Genomic DNA, 23,078 nt, shown 5'->3' with positions numbered 1-23,078 from the left:
AAAGAGAATCCTTGCACACTGTGGGTGGCACTGTGAATTAGTGTTATCACGGTGGAAAACTATGCCAGCTTCTCATAAAACTAAAAATAGTATTCCCATAGGATCCAGCAATGACACTATTGGCTATAGAGCCAAGAGAAATGAAACAAATCTGTGAAGAAACACTTGCATTTCCATGTTTACTGTATCATTATTCATACCAGCCAAGAAATGAAAACCACCTAAGTGTGCATCCACTGATAAATGGCCAAAGAAATTGTGATGCGTACCTGCCAAGAATACTACGCAGCCACAAAAAGGGTGAAGTCTTGTCACGTGCAGCAACACAGCTGGAACTGGAGGTGGGTATGGTAAGTGGAATTAGCTGAGCAGAGAGAGAGAAGTATCACACGCTCTCGCTTCTACGGGGAGCATCAGACAAGTGCCGTCATGGAAGCTGAGGGTGGACTGGTTGTTACCAGAGTTCAGGGAGGTGGGAGGGAGGAGGGTTTGAGGAAAAGCTGATTAACCGGTACGAAGTTCCAGTTGGATGGGAGTAAGACTTTCTGGTGCCCTGGCCAGCAGCAGCAGAACAAGAGCACACCCTTGCCATGTCCCCTTCTCTATGCCCCCCACACAGCGCAGATCCTCCACCGGGGGCATCGGAACACAGAGCCAGAGGATCCAGCTGAACATGGGCCTCACTGTGATACTGCTTTCCACTGTCTCCGCAGCACAGACGAGTCTGCTAAGGAATGCTCATCGCGAGAACACTTCCCCAGGAGAGGTAGAGCGCCTAGGTCTATTCTAAGCAGAGAGAAGCAAAAACTAAGGCAGGCAAAGGAGGCAAGCGTAACTCCTTCCACTGCCACAGCTCCTCGAAGAGCTCAAAGCTTCCACACGTTGAGTGTCCTCCCATAGCACATCGGTAACAATGTGCTACTGGGCCCGCCATTCTTTTTTTTTTTTTTAATCTTTTATTTAATGAATATAAATTTCCAAAGTACGACTTATGGATTACAATGGCTTCCCCCCCATACCATCCCTCCCACCCACAACCCTCCCCTTTCCCACTCCCTCTCCCCTTCCATTCACATCAAGATTCATTTTCGATTATCTTAATATACAGAAGATCAGCTTAGTATACATTAAGTAAGGATTTCAACAGTTTGCTCCCACACAGAAACATAATCTTTTAAATCAAGAAACACCATAGAAATTAAATTCTGATGCAGTTAATAGTTAAGGTAGGCCCATAACTTAAACACAGACTAATTTTTCTTTCAGTTTTATAGTCACCTTCAAGTCACTGGCTAAACCTTATATGAAATATATTCCTCGAGCCTATAAATCAAAAATATGTACTGATAGATTATTGTATTTCCATTGCCCAGAAACCATTTCTTTTTTATAGTCAGAGTGAGAGATTTCAATATTAACAAAATTGTCACCTGAATTACATGATCTGACTTTTACAAGCCCGTTTTCTGCTTCAGGTTCACTGTGAGCTCGTCCAGCTGTAGACAGCGAGGGTCACTGCCACCTCACTGGCTACCAAGCATTTCCTGTGGGCAACTGAGGCTGGGCAGAGGAAGCTCCTTCCTCCTCTGGGATGCCTTCACCCATGGCGAGGCCACTCCATTCAAGGGCAAATTCCACGCACATAACGAGACGCTGCCTGCATGCTAACGAGAATTACCACCTCCCATAGCCAAAGCTAACCTTTTTTTTTTTTTACCTCCTTAAAGATCATAAGGAACTTCCATTATCCAATTACACTAGAACTAAATTTCCCTGGTGCCTGTTTAATTTATCTCTTCTTGTTTGATCCCTGATGAATATGGAAACAGACGGTAATTCTTCTTCTTTTTTTTTTTTTTTTAAATTTCTAACTCTCCCCAGGTCTATGAAAACTGCAGATAAAGAGTCGGCCGCCAGGGCCTGAATACCTGCAGGAGAGGCCGCTGCACGCCCAGCGCCTTCATGGTATCCGCATTCGCCAGGATCTTCAGGGGGTCCGATGTCTTGGTGACCCCTTCAATCTCCTTGTTGATCTCAGCCAAGACCTGACTGAGGAAGATGTTTTTGATGTACACGGTGAGAAACTCTCGAAGAGAACACTGCTTGGCTGGGCCAAGTCCCAGGGCATGCTCAATCTCCTGAATGAACCTGCAAGACAGACAGGAAAAAGGCTGCTAGACACAGGGAAACACACAGGACAGTTAGCAGGGCTAGGACGCGCCGTGCACACGCATCTCTGGGACTCTACGGAGACGCTGGGTCATCCTTCTGTTATTCATTTATATAGAACGTGTGGCTTTTAAAACACAAGGGTTTTTTACAAATTGAATAGAAATAGTTTAAAATCGAAAACATGTCTTCTGGGGCCAGCATTGTGGTGCATGGGTTAAGCCACTGCCTGCCATGTGGCCCCTCATGAGTGCCGATTGAAGTCCTGGCTACTCCATTTCCTACCCAGGTCCCTGACAATGTGCCTGAGAAAGCAGCAGAGGGTGGCTCAAGTACTCTGGCCCCTGCCGCCCACTTGGGAGACCCGGCTGGAGTCCCAGGCTCTTGGCTTCAGCCTTGCTCAGCTGCAGCCGTTGCAGCTATTTGAGGAGTGAACCAGAGGATGGGTGATCCCTTTCTCTGCTTTGCCCTCTCTGTCACTCTGTCTTTCAAAAACAAAACAAAAACCCATGTCTCCTAATCTATGGAGCAAACAAAGAAGGACAGAAAATGTTTGTATTGATTCAAGAAGACTATAAGAAGCAAAGGAAATGCAGGATAAATAGAAAACACCAATCATGATGCAAATTTAAAAACACATTCTAGAATAGTACATATTCTTCACTGAAACCTTTATATATATAGATACGAATTTTATTTTTTTTAAGATTTATTTATTTTGGGGCTGGCACCATGGTGTAGCAGGTAAAGCTGCAGCCTGTGGTGCCAGCATCCCATATGGGTACTGGCTCGAGTCCTGGCTGCTCCACTTATGATCCATGATCCAGCTCCCTGCTAGTGCACCTGGGGAAGCAGTGGATGGTGGCTGCTTTTCGCAGGTGCATTAGCAGGAAGCTGGATCAGAAGCAGAGCAGCCAGGACTCAAACAAGTACCCATATGGGATGCCAGTGTTCAGGTGGCAGTTTAACCTGTTATGCCACAACCATGGCCCCTAGATACAAATACTTTAACAGAGACAGAGACAGATTCAGAGACACACAGAGAGCATTGTAGCATAGCAGGTTAAGCCTGTGATGCCGGCATCCCATATCAGAGTGCCAGTTCAAGTCCTGGATACTCTGTTTGTAATCCAGCTCCCTGCTTATGAACCCAGGAAGACAACCGAAGATGCTCCAAGTACTTGGGGCCTTGCCACCTATGTGGGAGACCTGGATGAAGCTCCTGGCATTGGCCTGGCCCAGCCCTGACTGTTGTTGCCAGTTGGGGAAGGAATCAGTGGATGGAAGCTCGCTCTCTCGCTCTCTCTCTTCACTCACTCAATATCTCACTCTGTCTTTCAAAAATGCAAATAAATAAATCTTTAATAAAAATAGAGAGAAAATGAAGGGTACTCTCCCTGATGCTCTATCAGGATGATAAAGTAGGTTTAGAAGTTAAGAAAGGTAATGGGGATGAGACTGTGGGGACAAATCAGCACTTCAACCTTATTCATTTCCTTGATTATACTTCAAGTATATATAACATAATATTAATAATGATCAAATATCAGAGATGAGTATGCAGATGCTTGTACAGTATTCTTTATACTTTCACACACAGGCAAGGCCCTGCTCTGTGTGGGTGGGTATGCACAAACGTAAGTTACTGCAGTTTACTTAAATATCAGACCCCCTACAACATTGTTGAAGAACCACTGTGAGCAATTGCAGAAAGTACAAAGCTTGCTGCTGGCTCTTCCGAAATCGCTAGGGAAATAAATGCTGTCTATCAGGATCAGTGACCAATCACATCGCCTCTTTCAAAGTCTACTGGGGACACAGGTGGTTCAGTTCATGCATAGGCAGCAAAGCAGTAGTTGTGTTGTGGCCTTGTGTCGCAGGCATAAACCCAAGTGACATTTTACAAAAACAGATCGATCATAACGAAAGGCAATTGGCCAGCAAAGATGAAAATGCGGCAATAACATTAGAAGCAAAGGCACCGGTGATTGGCGCTATAGAAGAAAGCTGAGCATGGGACGTTGACTCTACCACTGTGTGCGAGACACAGCGAGCCAGAGCAAAGGCAGACTGCTCAATGAGAATGAGCAAAGGGGATGAAGAAGATGAACAGGGACAGGAAGCTAGAGGAAGTGATGTTGGAAAATCACATTTAACAAATTCCTGCATATATTTCACAACAATGAAAGCAAAAACAGTATCACATGGTTGATATAACATTGATATAATATTATGGTATAATGTGTTACGCCATTGGCATCCCTTATAAGCACCAGGTCAAGTTCTGGCTGCTCTACTTCTGATCCAGCTCCCTGCTAATGCACCTGGGAAAGCGGCAAAAGACGGCCCAAGTGCTTGGGCTCCTGCCACCCATATGGGAGATCTGGATGAAGCTCCTGGATTCTGGCTTCAACCTGGCCCATCCCCAGCCATCATGGCCATTTGGAAAGTGTACCCGTGGATGGAAGACCTCTTTCTCTTTTACTCTGTATTTCAAATAAATAAAAAAAAAAAAAACAAGGATATAAGGCTGACAGTTAATCCCCATACTTAGAGGAGTAGAACTATTTGCCAAGGTGTAGAAAGTATGTTTGCTGTGTACAGTAAACTATACCCTAAAGCAGTGTCAACATTGCTTATTTTTAAGAAATAAAATACTTCAATTCTCATGTTTCTAGTGTTACAGTATGCTATTTACATCTTAGTTTTTTTATTTTTAATTTTCATCTAAATGAAAAAATGTCATTTATAAATGACATTAAGAGTTTCAATGTTTCGGTAAAGATTTTTAAAACTTTTGAAACAACCAGGATTTTCCCTACTGACTAAGGTTGTTTTGCTTAATGCCAACTTGCACGTCCCACAAAGATATGCAAAGAGGGGCTGCCTTGTACTTTAAACTTTTCTCTAAAAAGGAGAGGAGGAAAATGAATGAAATCAGATCAAATCAGACCAAAAGGTGAATAAGTCACTGAGAAAATATATTTGCAATTTATATCACAGATACTAGCTGAAAGTCAATATGAAAAAAACCAAAGAACTTACCAAAAAACTCACCAAAACAAATGAAAAGACTCTTCATAGCAAATAAAATATAAGAACCAATAAACAGAAGAAAAATTGCTTAGTATCATTCATAATAAGAAAAATGCACAGTAAGCTAGACTGAGATAAAATTTCATCTTACTTTTTAAAAGTCTTATCTATTTGAAAGGCAGAGTTAGAGAGAGAGAGGGAAAGAGGCAGAGAGAGAGAGATGGATCTTCCATCTTCTGGTTCACTCTTCAAATGGCCACAATGGACAGAGCTGCGTCAGACAGAAACCAGGAGCTTCTTCTGGGTCTCTCATGTGGATGCAGTGGCCCCAGCACTTGGGTCATCCTCCGCTGCTTTCCTGGGCACGTTAGCAGGGAGCTGGATTAGAAGTAGAGCACCTGGGAGTCGAATGGGCACCTGCATGGGATGCGGGCACAGCACTGGCCTTGAGGTAACATTTTTTACACCCACGCAATTGACCAAATTCTACAAATTTGAGCAGACACGGTGTTGGTATCAGTGTGAAGATTGAGTCATTCTCATATATTATGGATGCCAGTCCCCAGGAAGGTCAAGTTGGCACTACCATCCAGAACCACAAATGCATTTTCTTTTGACCCAGAAAGGCCACCTGTGAGAAACTCTTCTCACACATATACCTGAATGTGCATGAGATGATCAAAAGACTGGAAATAACCCCAGAGTCCATCAATTAGGGCATAATTAAATTGGGGTGTAGTATGCACTGTAGTACACCATACAGTGATGGAAACTCTTGAAGCTCAGATGTGAGAAGACCTCCAGGATATAGTAAGTGAAGAAAAGCAATTGCAGGTTAGTATACATTCTGTAGTATTTACTACAGTAACCTAAGCATAAGAATTGCATATCCTCATTTGTTTATTTTAGCATAAAGATGCCTTGGGAAGTCTCACCAAAAACTAATGAGTACCCGTGGGAAGGCGGGGTGAGGGTGAAGTCTGGAAGAGAAGTACAAATGGGACTTTCAAATGATAACTTTTATAATCATCTGATTGTTCAAAATTGGGACTATATTAACTACTTAAATGAAGCTAAATTAGAAAATTTAAAAATCACCTACACATATCAAAGGCAGAATTTCATAAATTGCTTTCTAATTAGACCACATTTAAAGTTTGGTGCATAAACAGCTCCTTAGGTTGAGATGTTTAATCTAATAGAGTTTCCCTTACTTAATAAATCAACATGCTGCAGTTGTATCTTGCCGCGCGCCAGGGAAATACCCCGTATCCCTCGGTGTGCGTGTGTGTGACAAGTGGGGATGTCCATTTAAGAGGAGCACAATGAAAAAAGTCACCAACGAATGTAGAGAAGTAAAATTCGAGAAGGCCTAAGAAATAGCAACGAAGCTTCTCAATGACAGTAATCACATGGAAATGAAAATCAAAACACGACCCAAAACAAAATACAATTAATACGAAGGAAAGGATGAGCGGAGGAAAGCAGAGGAAATGGAGAAATAGGAGTACAGAGTTAACCACGGCTACAATTATTCTTTCCTTCAAGAACTATTTGTCGGGGCTGGCATTGCAGTACGGCAGATTAAACTGCTGCCGGAGACACTGGCATCACATAGGAGTGCTGGTTCAAATCTTTGTGCTCCGCTTCCCATCCAGCTCCCTGCTAATGCACCTGAGAAAGCAGTGGAAGAAGGCCCAAGTGCTTGGGCCCCTGTACCCACCTGGGACACCTGGATGCTATGCCAAGCCCCTAGCTTTAGCCTGGCCCAGTCCATGCTGTCGTGGCCATTTGTGGACAGATCTCTTTCTTTCTCTTTCTCGTGCACACACATGCACATGCATGCTAACTGTGCCTTTCAAATAAAATAATTTTTTAAAAAGAGAAATAATTATTGTTTTTAGCTGGCACATAAAACTGCATACTTTTATGGAGTACCATGTGATGTATTGATGCACTGTGTTCTGTTCATACCTAGGTAAACCTATCTCTTGTCAAACATCATTTCTTTATGGTAGAACATTCAAACTCCTTTCTTTCAGATTTTTTTTTTTATTTCAAGAAAAGTAAGCAGAACCTTATCATTATCTGTCACCATCCTACTGTGCAACACAACAGTGAAACTTCTTACTCCTATCTAACTAGACCTTAGGCCCCTTAAAGGATCTTTCTCCATGCCTCCAGCCCACTCTCAGCAACCCCTACTAACCGCCTTTCTGCTTTCTCTTCAAAGTCACACACAGGTGGCTGTATTTTTAAGAACTCCAAGTCCCTCAGCTTGCAACACTGACCTGAGCTGTGTAATCTAACCCTGCCCTCAGAGACAGCCCCCCAGGAACACCCCCCAGGCACCCCAGCTGCAACCTGGTTTGATCCACCTCTGAAGGTAACTGTTGTTACCAGTTGGCTCCCAAGGAAATACACTAGAATTCTTTTTAGCACTTTTTAATGTTGTGAGAATTAAGCATCAGAATCCATCTTTCTTCTCTTCTCTGGGACTGAGAAAAAAGTGTTCCGCGAGTGGAAGGACTTCTGACATTTGCAAAATCGCTAACATTGAGAGCACAGATTTTTTGCTAGTCAACTTCCCACACAGTGGCACAAGACTTTAAATTATGCACATTTTCTTTCTTTTTTTCCTTTTTTTGTGTCCTGTATTCGCCTTTGGTATCCCCAGAATCTGAAACTGCCCCAAGCAGCACTGATGGAGGGACCCCCCCGCCCCCATCACCCATCACGTTTGGCTGAGTGATCTCTTTCCAATATGAGTCATTTGTTCCCGAAAGCACGTATCAGTCTCAGGTGACACATCCGGGTTGCTGGTGTCATCTCTAACTCCAGGGGACCCATTCAACATGGTTCCAAATCTGCTGTCAGAGTTGTTGGGGTGGGGGGACCTCACTGTGCAGGAGCCATGAAACGTGGCAGGGGAATGAGAAAGACAAATCAGCGTATCTTACTAGTCCCTTCTTTAGCCAAAATCGGGTCAAGTGCTGCTTACCAGAGGTTAGGGTGTAGGGGTTGGTAGGAGACGCTGATCAAAAGATATACATTTTCATGTAGACGAGTGTGATAAATTCAAGAAATCTATTGTATACCATGGTGATGACAGTTAATAACAACATAATGTCGACTTGGGAACAATGGTAAGTCAGCAAAGCAATGCATCTGTTCATTAGCTCAATGCAGTGGTTCCACAATGCATAACTATTTCAAAACATCATGTTGTAGATCACAAGTATCTCATTTTATTTGTCAATTAAAAAAGGAAATATCTGAATTTGAATTCTAAAAGTGGGAAGTAACTGCACTAAAGGGCAACGTGCCTTTTCCTGGGTGGGGAGGACCCAGAGGAGAACTTCCTAGTCCCCCGGGAGGTGCAGCTCACTCACCCCACTCTGCAGAGGGAGATACAGAGGGCCTGGGGGTCAATGGCAGAGCACCAAAGGCTGGACCTGGAATGGGCAGTCTTGGGTAGGTCATGTGGCCTCTCTTTAGTGTTAGTTTTGTACTCTATAAAATGGATATGCTAACATTCACGGAACTTCTTAGGTGACTGAATGAAGAAATAAAAATTAAGCACACAGAGCAGAGACTGACACACAGTGATGGCGAACTAAACGGTGGCCACTGCTATTCCTATCATGGTATCGCCGGCATTATATAAAACCCAACCAAGCTGGAGGTTAGAAGGAAATGTCACATCATTCATATTTTTTTTAAACATGCTCCTTTACTTTCCTATATTATCGTCTATAATCAGCAATTCGGACCACTAGACGAACACTTCTGAGTATTTCAGAAACAGATGCTGGAATAAGCAAGGCCCACATGGATGGGGGCCAGGTGTAAATGGTTCATGGCTGTATCCTGGATGTCTAGGACTTGGTGGCAGGCACACAACAGACTCTCGGAATATCTGCTGAATGAAGGACTGAATGGAATGACTAACAGGTCCTTTGGCCTTCACCCAGGGTTCTTGAAGCTACAACATGACCTATCTGAAAAATAATGCCCCTGTGCCATGAACTTGGACCAGTGGTCCAAATAAGAGAAGAAAGAAAGAAAAATCATTCCATACATCCACCACCTGCATGTTTCCTGGGACCTCTTATTGAAAGGGTGTGTTCTAGTTCTTGTCCACATTCCAACCCACTCCCCTTTTTTTTTTTTAAATTTTGGACAACAAGGTTCTTCACCCTACTTCGCATTCTGCTCTTTCATGAAGGATCACAGATTCATTCCATCATGCCAATGAATGCCATCAGCAACCACACAACCATCAGGGGACACTACTGCTGCCACCAGGTTTTATTACAGATAACCCTACAGCGAATATCTTCATTTTGCTCCTGTGACTTCCACAAGTTAAAATTCTGTGATAGGGGGCAGGATTGTGGTATAGGGGATTAAGCTGCCACCTGGGATGCCAGCATCTTATATGGCTTCCAGTTCAAGTTCCAGCTGCTCCACTTCCAAACTAGCTCCTGGCTAATGTGCCTGGGAAAGCAGTGGAGGATGGAGCAAGTGCTTGGGCCCCTGTACCCATAAGAGAGAGAACCATAAGAAACCCCTGGGTCCTGGCTTCAGATTGGCCCAGCCTTGGCCATTGCAGCCATTTGGGGAGTGACCTAGCGAATGGGAGATATCTTTCTCTTTAATTCGGCCAAATAAATAAATAAATCTTTAAAAAATTCTGTGAGTAGTTCCTCAACATTTTTTTCATGGGTGGGCCTACATTTTATTATCTTTAAATCCCCAAAGTATGTTGTATGGTTTCTTTCACCTAGTATTTTTAAAACAATCTGACCCACGGGAGATAGGAGGGCGAGTCAAGAGAGCAGAGGAGAATCATCCCAAAGCTCAGTTTTTCCATACAGTTCTGAATCGGCTCCACGGGAGAAAGCATTCACTTTTTTTTTTTTTTTTTTGACAGGCAGAGTGGACAGTGAGAGAGAGACAGAAAGGTCTTCCTTTTGCCGTTGGTTCACCCTCCAATGGCCGCCGCGGCCGGCGCACCGCGCTGATCTGATGGCAGGAGCCAGGTGCTTCTCCTGGTCTCCCATGGGGTGTAGGGCCCAAGCACTTGGGCCATCCTCCACTGCACTCCCTGGCCACAGCAGAGAGCTGGCCTGGAAGAGGGGCAACTGGGACAGAATCTGGCACACTGACCGGGACTAGAACCCGGTGTGCCGGCGCTGCTAGGCAGAGGATTAGCCTAGTGAGCCGCGGCGCTGGCCAGCATTCACTTCTTTCACAGTGAGGGGAATCTCATGAGCAAAGAAAATGGTTCAGTTCAAAGCCAGCAGGAACACAGATGACATACGAACCCACCACAAGGGGCTTACCTAGCTACAAGAAGCACTTTCACCCTGGGGTTTCCTGTCCCTGTAAATGAAGAGCAGGAAATACAAAGCCCAGGTCACAGCGATCTACATGGACAAGGAGACGATGGGCACCAAAGGAAAGGATCTGCACAATGCTGTGTGCACAGCACCTGAGGGGCCTCATTCTGATCAGCCTAACAGCTGCATCAATCAAAACGCAAATAATGAGAGTATACACCGAGTCTCACAGCACTTGAGTTTAGGAATCCTGTTTCCTGAATTCCAATATTGCTACTTGTAAATATTTAACTGGAGGTTTTCTTTCCAGATTATTGACCAGGGAGCCTTCAAAAGTATGAACGCATACATTACTTATAATCATAGTTTTAAAGTCAACCTTTCCTACAGCAAGTTATGCATCCCAAGGAATGCACACTTGAGCACACACTACTTATATCTCATCCATTATTTTCAAAAGTTTTTTTTTTTTTAATTTTGATTTCATTTCTATCTAGGGAAGTTGTAATCTAATGAAAATTTCACTCAGTCTTCCCAAGGCCCTTGCTCAACCTAGACTCTTTATCACAAATTCCATTTTATGGTAAAGCTCTCTTTTCTCCCAGCCAAGAATTGTGGCCGCTACCAGCTGAAATGTCCTTAAACGCAAAGGGCCTCTTCTGTATTGCAGAAGTGGCAATGAGATCAATGACATTTATTCATCTGAATAAAAATGGCTGCAAGAGTGGACTTTTATGAGAACACAATATATTCAAAATCAATACCATATTTGACTTGCATGAAAAAAAAGTCAACCTAGAACCCATAATACAATCTACTCCCAGGCAGAACTCCATCCTTGTACAAAGAACTGTGACCAGTTAATTGCACTCAAGTAAACGGGCCTTTGGAATGAAATGCAAGAGAGGTCCCTGTTATCCAACCTCCTGTTAAGAGATACCAAAAATCAGTGAGATGGACGGAATCACGTTTGGGGTTCAACAGCACTGTGGGGTGACTGGGGTTCACAACAACCTATCGCAGGTTTGATGGACAGCTGGAGGAGAGGAGAGTGAAGGCTCAGCACGTGGGGTCCTGATTAAGAGATGGAGGCATTGGTTACCCTGGTTGCTTGGTCTACACTGAGTGTACATGTTGAGATATCACATTGTACCCCAGAAATATGTACAATTATGTATGTCAGAGATAAAAAAAATGGAAAGAAATGAAAATGCTAACTGCCGGATTTGATCACTACACATCAAACACATGTACTGAGTTATCACCAACATATTCCACAAAAAAGTACCAAAAAAAATTTTTTTTTAAGAACTCCCAGGAGAGACCACACAAAAGGTCAAAGCGACTCAGTCTGCAGAAAGAAGTCATCCTGGTGAATGTGGCTCCTTTAAGACCCATTTCCTACTTGATTTGCTCTCAGACACAACACAGAAGGCGCAGAGAAAACCAGAAAATAGTGTGGGCAAAGGAAGAAAGCAGCCTCAGAGGAATTGATTTGAGATACATTCGACTTACTTGTATTATCTGAGTCGAAAAGGGTAATTTAGAAATGATTTACAGGGGACTCATCGAGAAACAGCAGCAACAGGCATATTTAAGGCTATAAATCAGTGGGACATGAAAACCGAAGAAAAATCCATAAAGGTTAATGCACTTGGGAGCACATTTGCCTCTTAATTCATGGGAGTAAGCCACTGGCACATCAGGAGGACGCTCTCCCTCAACGGTCTGTAATTGTTCCTGCCGAGTCTAACTACCATCTCTGTCTTTTGTATTTAAAGATTTTTTTTTTTTTTTGGAAAAAAGTGCAAAATAAGCTTATCATTGCAGAGCCCAATCATGCCCTAAGCCCATACCCCTAGGAGACAATTTACTGAACTAATGAAATAAAAAGATATTTGCCTGTTCTTATTTGCAATGAGTGGAATTCTGGTCTAGGACAACAGAAGAGGTAAAAATCATCAAATAAAGGGAGGAAAAAAAATACTACCCATAAAATCTGGGCTCTGAAAGCTTATAAACAAATTTCACTTTTAAGAATCCTACTGTGAGTACACCACAAGATGTGTGTGAGTATATTGAAGTGTTCCCTCCAGAATGAAAAGCACTTTAGGTAAAATGAAGTTAGCTGTTTTGAAAAATACAGCTGTTGGGGCCAGTGCTATGGCGTAGCAGGTTAAGCTACTGCCTGCAGTGGGGGCATCCCACATGGGTGCTGGTACGGGTCCTGGCTGCTCCACTTCTGATCCAGCTACCTGCTAATGTGCCTGGGAAAGCAGCGGAGGATGGCCCAAGGGGTTGAGCCTATACCACACACATGGGAGGTGGAGGTCCAAGCTCCTGGCTTCAGCCATTGCAGCCATTTGGGGAGTGAACCAGCAGATGGACCATCTCTCTCTCTGTCTCTGTCTCTCCCCCTCTCTTTCTAACTATGCCTTTCAAATAAAGTAAATAATTAAAAAATCTAAAATGACAGCTGTTAAATTTTTAGGCACACAATTTAGAAGCTGAAGTGACTTAAACTCTAGTCCTTAATATCAAACCATCTTTTTTTTTAAACAGAAAATTGCAAATAATAAATAAGGGCTAGTGATACACAATCAGAAACAAAAAAATCATCCTGATTTTCCAATAGGCCTATAATTCTGCTTTTAACTTTTCAATTTATCTTACTTCTGTATAAATAATGCCTTCTTTATGTCATTTTATAAAATCTATAGCTGTCAGAAAATCTTCCAAGAAAAATTATAACATTATAAAATATCTATCACATTATCCGAAAACTTAGGCATAACAGGTTCAATCTATTTTTAGGTGCTCCATCAGTTGGGCCTTCGGATGTTTGAAATCGAGACACACGGGAATCTGGCAAATCCTCTACCCGTCGATGTGCTTGTTGGTAGGAGCTGTATGACTGATTGCCGACATGGATGGAGTTCTCATGCTGCCCTGACCAAGCAGCTTCATATGGGTTGTTTCATGTAATTTTCCTGGTCCGTCTATGAGGACTGCACTGTCACTTTCTCCATTGTACACATGTCAAAAATCCAAGCAACTGAGAACACAGGAGCAACGCGGACAGCCAAGAGTTCGGCTGTTGCTGTTGCAGGCCAGCACTGCTTTGCCTTACAGATGCCCTGGACTGCAAAGTGAAGTACTTTTAGAACTGCACTCCGAAAGCGGAAAGAATGGGGACGTCAGCTTCCTAAGGCCATACAGCGAGTAAGAGGAGGGGTCTAAATCTGACCCGAGACAGTCTGGCTTCACCACCACTCTGTCCAACGTGTTTCTCCAACATCACTGTCTCACGCGTGTAGCCCTGGGTTAGGCCTCCTGGGTGGGCAGGTAGGCGGAGGACAACCAACGGACAAGCCCGTGCTGAAAACACTGAAATGTGTATTGATGTAGTGGGACCTTGTGCGGATGGCAAGGACCACAATACTGCTAAATACAAAAATCTGAATATATCAAATACCAAGTCATTTTCCTGGAAATGTCACGTATCTCACCTCCAGATTTGCATTTTTTCAGTCCGCTTCTAGATTCTTTGAGCTGCATGTCCTTCTAACAACTCAAACTATGTGCCACACGGAACTCTTTGCTGCTACCACTCATCGAGATTTCAACTCCCTCCTTCTGTGTTCTCTACTTTTCTGCCATCATCAGTCCAGTGAGCCAGACTCACATTTAAACATCACCTTTCAGTTTTTGCTCAGCCTCAGTACTCATGCAAAAAGTTCCCAGACTTAGAAACATTCTTTTCATTATATTGCTTTTATTCGTGTGCGGATTCACCTGTTCATTCTCACGTACTTAGGCAATAATTACGGAATAGCCACGTTACGCTATGCACTGCTTTAGGTCCTAAGGCACCTATGGTGAAAGAGTTGTGCCCCAGAACCCTCATCTACATAGCATAGCAAAGCAATGGTGCCAACTCCATTAGTCCAAGGCTGCAGTCAAGACAGACATTCCTGTGCCTCCATGGGTAACAACCACTCGCTAATCCAGGTTCTTGTTGCCTGGGACGATGTACATGAAAGGGCAGAATATTTCCTCCCCTCCCCACCTTCTTTTTTTTTCTTAAATTTTTTATTTTTTATTTTTTGACAGGCAGAGTGGACAGTGAGAGAGAGAGAGACAGAGAGAAAGGTCTTCCTTTGCTGTTGGTTCACTCTCCAATGGCCGCCGCGGCTGGTGCACCCCGCTGATCCGATGGCAGGAGCCAGGTGCTTATCCTGGTCTCCCATGGGGTGCAGGGCCCAAGCACTTGGGTCATCCTCCACTGCACTCCCTGGCCACAGCAGAGAGCTGGCCTGGAAGAGGGGCAACCGGGACAGAATCCGGCGCCCCAACCGGGACTAGAACCCAGAGTGCGGCGCCACAGGCGGAGGATTAGCCTAGTGAGTGCCGGCCCCCACCTTCTTAAAACAGTTTTCTCTTTTGACTTTTGCACCAAAATAAAACTATTTGTATGTTGAACTGCATTTTGGACTTTTTTTGAAGTACCCTCTTTGCTCGGCTAAATAAGATTTAAAACAAAACAGCGCTACTGAGAAAAGAAGAAAAAGAAGCTGTGAAGCTACATGATGCATGCATTGCATTAAGCAGCATCCACAGGGGACTTTTTAAAATTGTTTTATTCCTGTACAGAGAAAATAGGAGTTTTTTTTTAAGGTCAACTATCAGCAAATTAATCCTAGTCCTTTTCTCTAATGTGAAAGTGAGTGAATCTGGCTTAAGCTGAACACTACTTGGGTATCAGTGACAGAAATCAAAGACTAGAAGTGGTTATGTGTCAAAAACATGACTTGTACACCTGCTAGACAAAATTACAGTCCGTATTTGCTGGAAGGGCCAGGCGCTTCGGTTTCTTCCTCTACTGTTCCGTAACAGTTTAATAAATAAATGCTCTGGAAAACTCAGTCTAAATGATCTCTAATGAGCCTACTTTGCAGCTAACCTTGTTCCTGAACTTGGCTTATAATTGTTCCTTATCCCACTCTGATGTTTACCATCACTTAACTGCCAACCCGAACGCAAAGTGCTCTGGGAAAAAAGCACCCACAAGTACTAAGTGATGCTGTGGTTAACAATTAATGATGAGTCACAAACAGATAGCAAGAATTCTGAGTTTTGTCCCTTAAACGTTTCTGCTTTTGTCTTCCTTGATATTCACATGTGATTGTTTCGGTGAATTCAATGATAATCTACTCATATCACTGTTGGTTCCTTCCTCTCTTCCCACCTTGACACATCCCCAGAAAAATATTTATAATTAAGTATCGTGCAACAATGTTCAGTTAATATTTCTACAGTGGCTCAAAGTTCTTCTCACATTTCCCTCCCACTGAGCCCCCAACTTGGAAGAGATTATCGCTTTCTGGAGTCTCAGCAAGACAAAATGGGCTGCAATGACATCAACTTAGCATCGAGCATGAGCTGAGCTAAGCATTTGAAGCCATCCCACCCAGAATCCCGTTCTTATCGACCTTATATTCTTTATAGCAACAGCAGAGTCACTTCTTTATTTACAGCTTGTTTCATAACAGGTTCATTAAATAGATAGGAATTAGTTACCTTATTATTCCTACCATTCCATCTTTTCTAAAAAAATTTTCATTTTATTTGAAAGGGGCGGGGAGAGGGAGAGAGGGAGGGAGGGAGGGAGGGAGAGAGAAAAGAAGAAGAAAAGAAAGAAGAGGGGAAGAGAAGGGAAGGGAGGGGAGGGGAGGGGAAAGGAAGGGAGGGGAGGGAAAGAGAAGGGAGGAGAGTAGAAGCAGAGGGGAGGAAAGGGGAGGGGAAGGGGAGGGGAAAGGGAGGGAGGGGAAGGGGAGAGGAGGGGAAGGGAGAGGGGAAAGGAGGGGAGGGAGGGGAAGGGAGGGGAGGGGTAGGGAGGGGAAGGGAGGGGAGGGGAAGGGAAGTAGAAGGGAGGAGAGAGGTGGGAAGGGGAGGAAAGGGAAGGGGAGGGAGGGGAAGGGGGAGGGAAGGGAGACAGAGAAGAGAAGAGATGGAGACAGAGACACAAAGAGAAGTCTTCCATCTGCTAGTTCACCGGCCAAATATGTGCTAACAACTGGAGTTGAGCCAGGCTGAAGCCAGGAGCCTGGCACTTAACTCAGGTCTCCCCCGTGAGTGACAAAGACACACGTACTTGAGCCATCACCTGCTTCCTCCTAGGTGTGTATCGGCAGGAAGCTGGCATGGGAAGTGAGCTAGTGCTCAAATCCAGGCACTCTGATATGAGGTACAGGAGCCCCAAGCAGTACCTAACTTCCATGCCTAATGCCTGCCATTACCACGCCATGTTACTCAAGGTTACTCAAGGTTTTGTACCCTCTGGAAGGCTAAATCAGAGTATAAAATTCTGCTCACAAACTTGAGATGTAGAAAAGGATCGATTATTACATTTCTGTATTGAATAAAACAGAAAAAGAGTGGTCTCCCCACCCCGCTTCTGTCTAGCTGATTACTTGCAGGTGAGTATCTATCAACTGTGAAGGCATTAAAACGATGGAACACACAGCATTTCTAGACAAAAACTAGGCCCTAGAGAAGAATTTTGATAACAATATTATCGGTTCCTGCAGAACTGATGCTCTGTTGGATTACGCTGATGACAAATCCTCACACACACAGAAGATAAAACAGCTATCCGGGAGCCAGTGTGGCGTCCACTCGGGGGACTCTGCATAGCCTGTCACTCTCTCAGGCTGAGGGCTGCTACCAACCGCCGCGGAACAGGGAAGCAGAGACAAAGCCCAGAGAGGTACTGTGTCCATTATGAAAAACAGGGCAACGCAAGCCCTGGTTTCAGCTGAGACATTTTTCTGTTTTCAAAGCCATGGAATGAATTTAAGCAACATATTCTTTACCACCACACAAATATGAGGTACATCTTAATGGAAAAATTATTTCAGAAAACTACTTTGTCTCACATGAAAATTGGGGAAAACAATTCCCAGCCATCATACTGACAGCTGGTCTCCTCCGACACAGTTTATTTAGGCTGTGAGTGCACGCACAACATTGTTCACTTCTGTGAGGCTGATACTGAAAAATTATGGCCACAGACACAGCAGCCCCAAGCGCGAGAGCTAGTTTTGCATTGATCATTTATGTGTTCTGGTTGTTACTACGTGGCATTCACACTTGCTAAATGCTTATAAGCATTTCTTTTTTTTTTTTTTTCATATCATTGTTCAGAGACACTCCTTGTTTCAGAAGCAACGTAACACAGCTCCTAGGAAAGGATATTTGTTATAATTTCTCTTAAAAAAAAAAGTGCAGGAGCATCCACTTTACTCTTCTGTTTTTGACACATTTTTGGCAATAGTTGCCCACATAAGTTCCCTGGAACGATCCAGAATGTGGACGGTATTAACTCAGCCAACAGCTACTGACCACATGCCTGCTGTGCCCTAGGAGCCGCGCACACCAGGCCATGGGAGGCAAGCGGATGCACGGTCATCTTCCACACCAACAGTGCGTGTTGTGTTTGCAAAGGACTCTCACAGACCTGAGCCCCATTCTGCTCTGGGGGCTGTTTTGACAGCGCTAAGTACTTCTGTTTTACTGGGAGGGGAGTGCAGCTCAGACAGTTAATTCGCTGAAGGTCGCTGTTGCTACGCTTTCCGACCGCATCTTGAACCCAGATCTGGCTCCTGATCAGCCCACCATTCTTCCCTGGTTACCACATCCTGAAAACGGCAAATCCCTCATGTACATAAACTCGGAAGAATGCACAGTCATACATTCAACGATTCTGGAAATACGAAATGTCACATTTTTCGCAGCTAAGTTTTAAATTCATCAGTAGTCTTATCATTTTCCATTGCATTACAATACTCGAGCAGTTTCATTTATTCCCTTGTTTTAAAAATATTTACCTACTTATTTATTTACTTGAAAGCCAGAGCCACAGAGGGGAGAAGAAGGAGAGACCTTTCATCCAATGGTTCACTTCCCGAATGGCCACAACAGCCAGGGCTGGGCCAGGCCAAATCCAGGAGCCAGGAGCTCCACCTGGGTCTCTTACAGGGGCAGCAGGGGCCCAAGCACTTGGGCCATCATCTGCTGGTCTGGAAGCAGAGCAGCTGGGACTCGAACTGGCACTCCAACATGCGGCGTCAGCGTGGAAGCAGCGGCCTAACCTGTTGAGCCACAGCACCGGCCTCGCTGGCGAAGTCGGATGCATGCAGTTTTGTGGCAAAGTGAGGGGGCAAAATGCATATATAAAAAGGAGCACGCGACAGGTTCCTTTACTACGGGTGTGCCTATTTCTGTAGGCGAGGACTGCAGAATGCGTAAGACACGACACCAACGCCACAGACAGGCCCTAGGAACACAGAGATGCGGAATTTTCTGATTCCATCACAATGTTAGGCCAAGCAGGAAATCCGCATCTTTTGCCTTTTAGTTCAATGTTCTATTCTCCAGTGATGAAAGTTAAAGAGTAATTAGACCATGTGAGTTTCCTCTAACCTGGTTGGCCATTTCCCCTAACAGCACAATTACCCTGCTAATGAGATTAAATTTGGTTTAACTAGAGGATTATTTCACTGTCGAGCACGGCCCCCCCTCCCCGCCGACACTGGCTCCCACAGGATCCATCACCGTGTGGATGCACCCATCTAACATTCATTTGCCTTCATGAAAGCCAGACACAAGAATCGGGCCTGCGCAGCAGCGGAAAACACAAGGGCTTTTGTTTGGATTGGAAAAGGGCCTCATTTAGCCGATCTGAATCTTCCTAATACCCAGTGAAATATTTATTAATGAGTAGCAGCACAGCAAGTGAGAAAATCTTATTTGCATTAATTTAAACCATAAATAATTGAAGTTAGATTTCATTCCTTAAGTCATGGATTCAGAAAAACCCTCCACAGCATGCTGAGTGGAAAAAGACTGTTAGCAAGATAAAATGCATTAAAAGTTGAGGGTAGTTGATGTTTTGCTTACCCTTGGACTACATGGATTGCTTCCAATAATATATAATTCATTATTCTGTTATAATCACTCCAGCAGAGGGAACAGAAGGAGATAACGACCAATTTTTCTTATTTCTTTAGGTCAGGATTATAGGGAACACATCTCTGCTATTCATCAGGTTGGACCAAAAACTGGGTTCTCAGCAGATTTGTGAACTCCTTCATTCATTCACTCACTGAAAACTTAATTTACTGCTTGTCAAGTATTACTAGACGATAAGAATGAGAAATGGACAAAACACAGGATCTGCTCTTTGGAAGCACAGGCTAAAGCCAGGCTGAACGCAAACCACAATTCACCTCCTTATTAATGGTCACAATAACATTTAAAGGGTTGCAATCAGCATGGGGGTGAGGCGAAAGGGGGGAGATGGAAGGAGAGAGGGCTGAATAGGACAGGAAATATCAGAGTATGTAACATGTATTTTCTGCAACTTATACAGGTACAGTAACACATTTCATATACACATATGTAAAAGCAGACCAGAGCCTGACAAAACCTAACTCTCCCTGTGGGTTACGGTAGAGAAGGATCTGATCCAGATAGAAAGCATTAAGAATTAATGCTCCCAACAGACCAGCAGAACTGGTGGCACGACTGCTCCAATTTATTTATGTGCCTTACCCTCTCCGTCTAGACTCGAGATTCTCCGAGGGCAGGGGGTTGGATTTATCATTGTATTCCCATCAGGGCCTAGTGCAGCACACTGGCATTCACTCCGTGCAAACCTCCTGCACAAAGTTAAGGTTGTTCTGAAAGATGGCCGTGATGCAGACCGGCTAACTTAGGGCTAGGCTTAACCGAGCCTACGTGGAGAAACACACACTCATTTGCTGTTGGCCAGTGTTTATGACCACTTTACGATTGCATCTTCTCTACCCATGACAATCAGAGGTCACTTCGCTTGTGCATATTTCTGAGTCTCAGCTTTCAGGGAGTATTCAGAAATCACACACAATATTGAGGGTGAGAAATTACTAGCTTATCAACTGTGTACACAGTGGTGGAGGAGGAGAGAAGTAGGCCTACTGATTATTCATCGGGAGAAATATAACATATTTGACCAATAACAGAACAGAAACACTAGAGGATGGTAGGAAACAGTGTCTACCTCAAAGCCAACAGGAAGAAAATCATCTCCCAGTAGGGCATCCTCCTCACGGATCCTCCTCTAGGCTTGGGACAAGACTGTGGTTGGAAATCAGCACAGGAACAGACAGTACCATTGAGAAAGCAATGCGGAGTGGAAGGAGCCCTCCTCCATGCCCACATGCCGTGCCTTCCACCAAGTTCATGTATCTGGAAGGTGTCTACCATGCAGGTCACAGCTCCTGGGCAGCTGCCATGTGATAATCCTTTAGTGCATTTGTAGAAGATGGGCCTTGATCAACCTTGACCATATGTCATTCTGTGCATACGCCCAACACAGTACACGTAAGTTAAAATGATGGAAGCATGAGATGATTCTAACAATTCCCTCTCATGCTCTCAGAATCGAGATGTAACACATGTATGACACTCTGTATTGTTACTGGAGAGCAGAAGAGGCCTGCTTGGGAAGTATCCGCACCACGACAAAGCGTTATCATTAGATGTGGACACGGTCAGTCACTGAAAGCAATGACCAGGGCGTCTCCATGACGTGTTTCCATGAATGGGCTTCTTTTTCATTGTCAGTCCTAACATTGTTTGGACTTTTGAGACAAGAGAGAGAAAATCTTCTTATCACAGGACTGAAAATCAAGGGCAGGAATATTACTTTATGATATGACAATCACATCACACTGTGTTATGAGGATAATAGAAGGAATATTATTCAAACAAAATAGGAAAACTTTTAGACCAGAATTATTCTGAGCATCATAAAGAAAATCAAAGTGATGACTTTAGGTCTTCATAAAGAGGAAGAAGAGTTTCCCTTTTAGAATATTAATTCTCCAGGAGATGCTGTCATTAAAAGGTAGAATAAATCAGGAAAGCTAGAAAGTGGATCACTAAAGGATATCGTATTTTCAAGGCGCAACTAGTACATAAATCTACCTAACGAAAATATGCTTTTAAGAGAATCCAAAGAGATGACAGCTGCATACCAATTATAATCACAACGTTTCAACTTCTTTTTCAGAATTATTGAGCCATTTTTATATTCATTACTCCATTTAATGTTACTAACATCTTACAGTGCTTTGGTGCTGCCCATACCTGATGCAGTAATGTGTTTAAGTACCTATTTAGAGAAGGAGGAAAAGAAGACAGGATGGGTGGATGTAAAAGGACATTCTGAGCTGGCGTTGTGGCTCACTAGGCTAATCCTCCGCCTTGCGGCGCCGGCACACCGGGTTCTAGTGCCGGTCGGGCGCCGGATTCTGTCCCGGTTGCCTCTCTTCCAGGCCAGCTCTCTGCTGTGGCCAGGGAGTGCAGTGGAGGATGGCCCAGGTGCTTGGGCCCTGCACCCCATGGGAGACCAGGAGAAGCACCTGGCTCCTGCCATCGGATCAGCGGGGTGCGCCAGCCGTGGTGGCCATTGGAGGGTGAACCAAGGGCAAAAGGAAGACCTTTCTCTCTGTCTCTCTCTCACTGTCCACTCTGCCTGTCCAAAAAAAAAAAAAAAAAAAAAAAAGGACATTCTGAAATGCTCTTCTTAGCTGATCCCTAAGTTTTTGATGAGTACCCTGCGCCTCTGAGTGTGAATGACTTCCTTCCAGTTGCTCTCATGGGATCAGGTGGAAAGGTAATGAAATCACCTCCCAACAAGCTCTACGGTTACGACTCAGCTGTCATTCTGTCTCTATCCCCTTGTAGTAATGACTCCGTCTTTTGGCTGGTCTTTTGCAATCCTATTTCACTGTCTAACCTACATTCCACCACGTATACATCTGCATTAAACATCTCTTTCACAGTGACATTCTGTTTCTTAAGAAACTTCCATCAGAGAATCTCAAATTCTCTCTCTAGTTTTCTCAGCCCTATGACGTCCCCGTATCTCTACAGGATGCTTGCTAGCTTATTATTTCTTGAGAATCCAGAATTACTTCTGCCCTAGACTTCTGGCTAATGCTTTTCTATTATTTAGGACTCATCCCATCTCGGTGAGGTTTCAGGACACCCATATTTAGTCCATATGAAATCAACGGTGCAGGGGCTGAGAGAGAAGAGGAAATGTAAACATAAGGCCTTCAGTCTGCCACTCCACTCGATGAGAATACGCCCTGGGGTTAGCAGGACGAGGAGACACAAACCCGGGTCCCTCACTCGGTCAGACGGCTCCCGCTGCCTTTCATGGAGTGCGCATCCGGCCACTCTGGATATGACTGTGTGATCGAGTATTTTAAAATGTCTTTTTTTTTTTTTTTAAGGAAACACATGTCGATTATTCACAAAGCAAATATTTCCCTTGGATTGTAACCAAATTAGGAGAACAACCTGGAGGGAAACGTGGCGGCAATATATCTCAAGTGTTGGGAGCAGCCATGCTCTAATTTGCCCGGCATTTCTCATGGATAATCATGATGATAACCAATTCTTACCTTGAGTCCA

At 44.0% G+C, this 23,078-nt stretch overlaps 1 protein-coding gene across 4 annotated transcripts in view; it reads right to left on the bottom strand.

Moving 5' to 3' along the window:
• Positions 1–23,078, bottom strand: part of EXOC4 (exocyst complex component 4) — an 867,110-nt gene that overhangs the window by 259,413 nt on the left and 584,619 nt on the right. For all 4 annotated transcript variants that reach the window (XM_002711996.6, XM_070071324.2, XM_089328633.1 and 1 more), the window contains exon 11: positions 1,929–2,148. In XM_002711996.6, the coding sequence (XP_002712042.4) occupies positions 1,929–2,148 (220 nt within the window). The remainder of the gene's footprint in view (positions 1–1,928; positions 2,149–23,078) is intronic.

The sequence above is a fragment of the Oryctolagus cuniculus genome, chromosome 3 (assembly GCF_051225735.1).
Source record: "Oryctolagus cuniculus isolate XC-2025 breed Fujian yellow rabbit chromosome 3, ASM5122573v1, whole genome shotgun sequence".
Taxonomy (NCBI): Eukaryota; Metazoa; Chordata; class Mammalia; order Lagomorpha; family Leporidae; genus Oryctolagus; species Oryctolagus cuniculus.
Note: the sequence above shows the minus strand (reverse complement) of the source record. Positions and strands in the feature narration are given on the sequence as shown.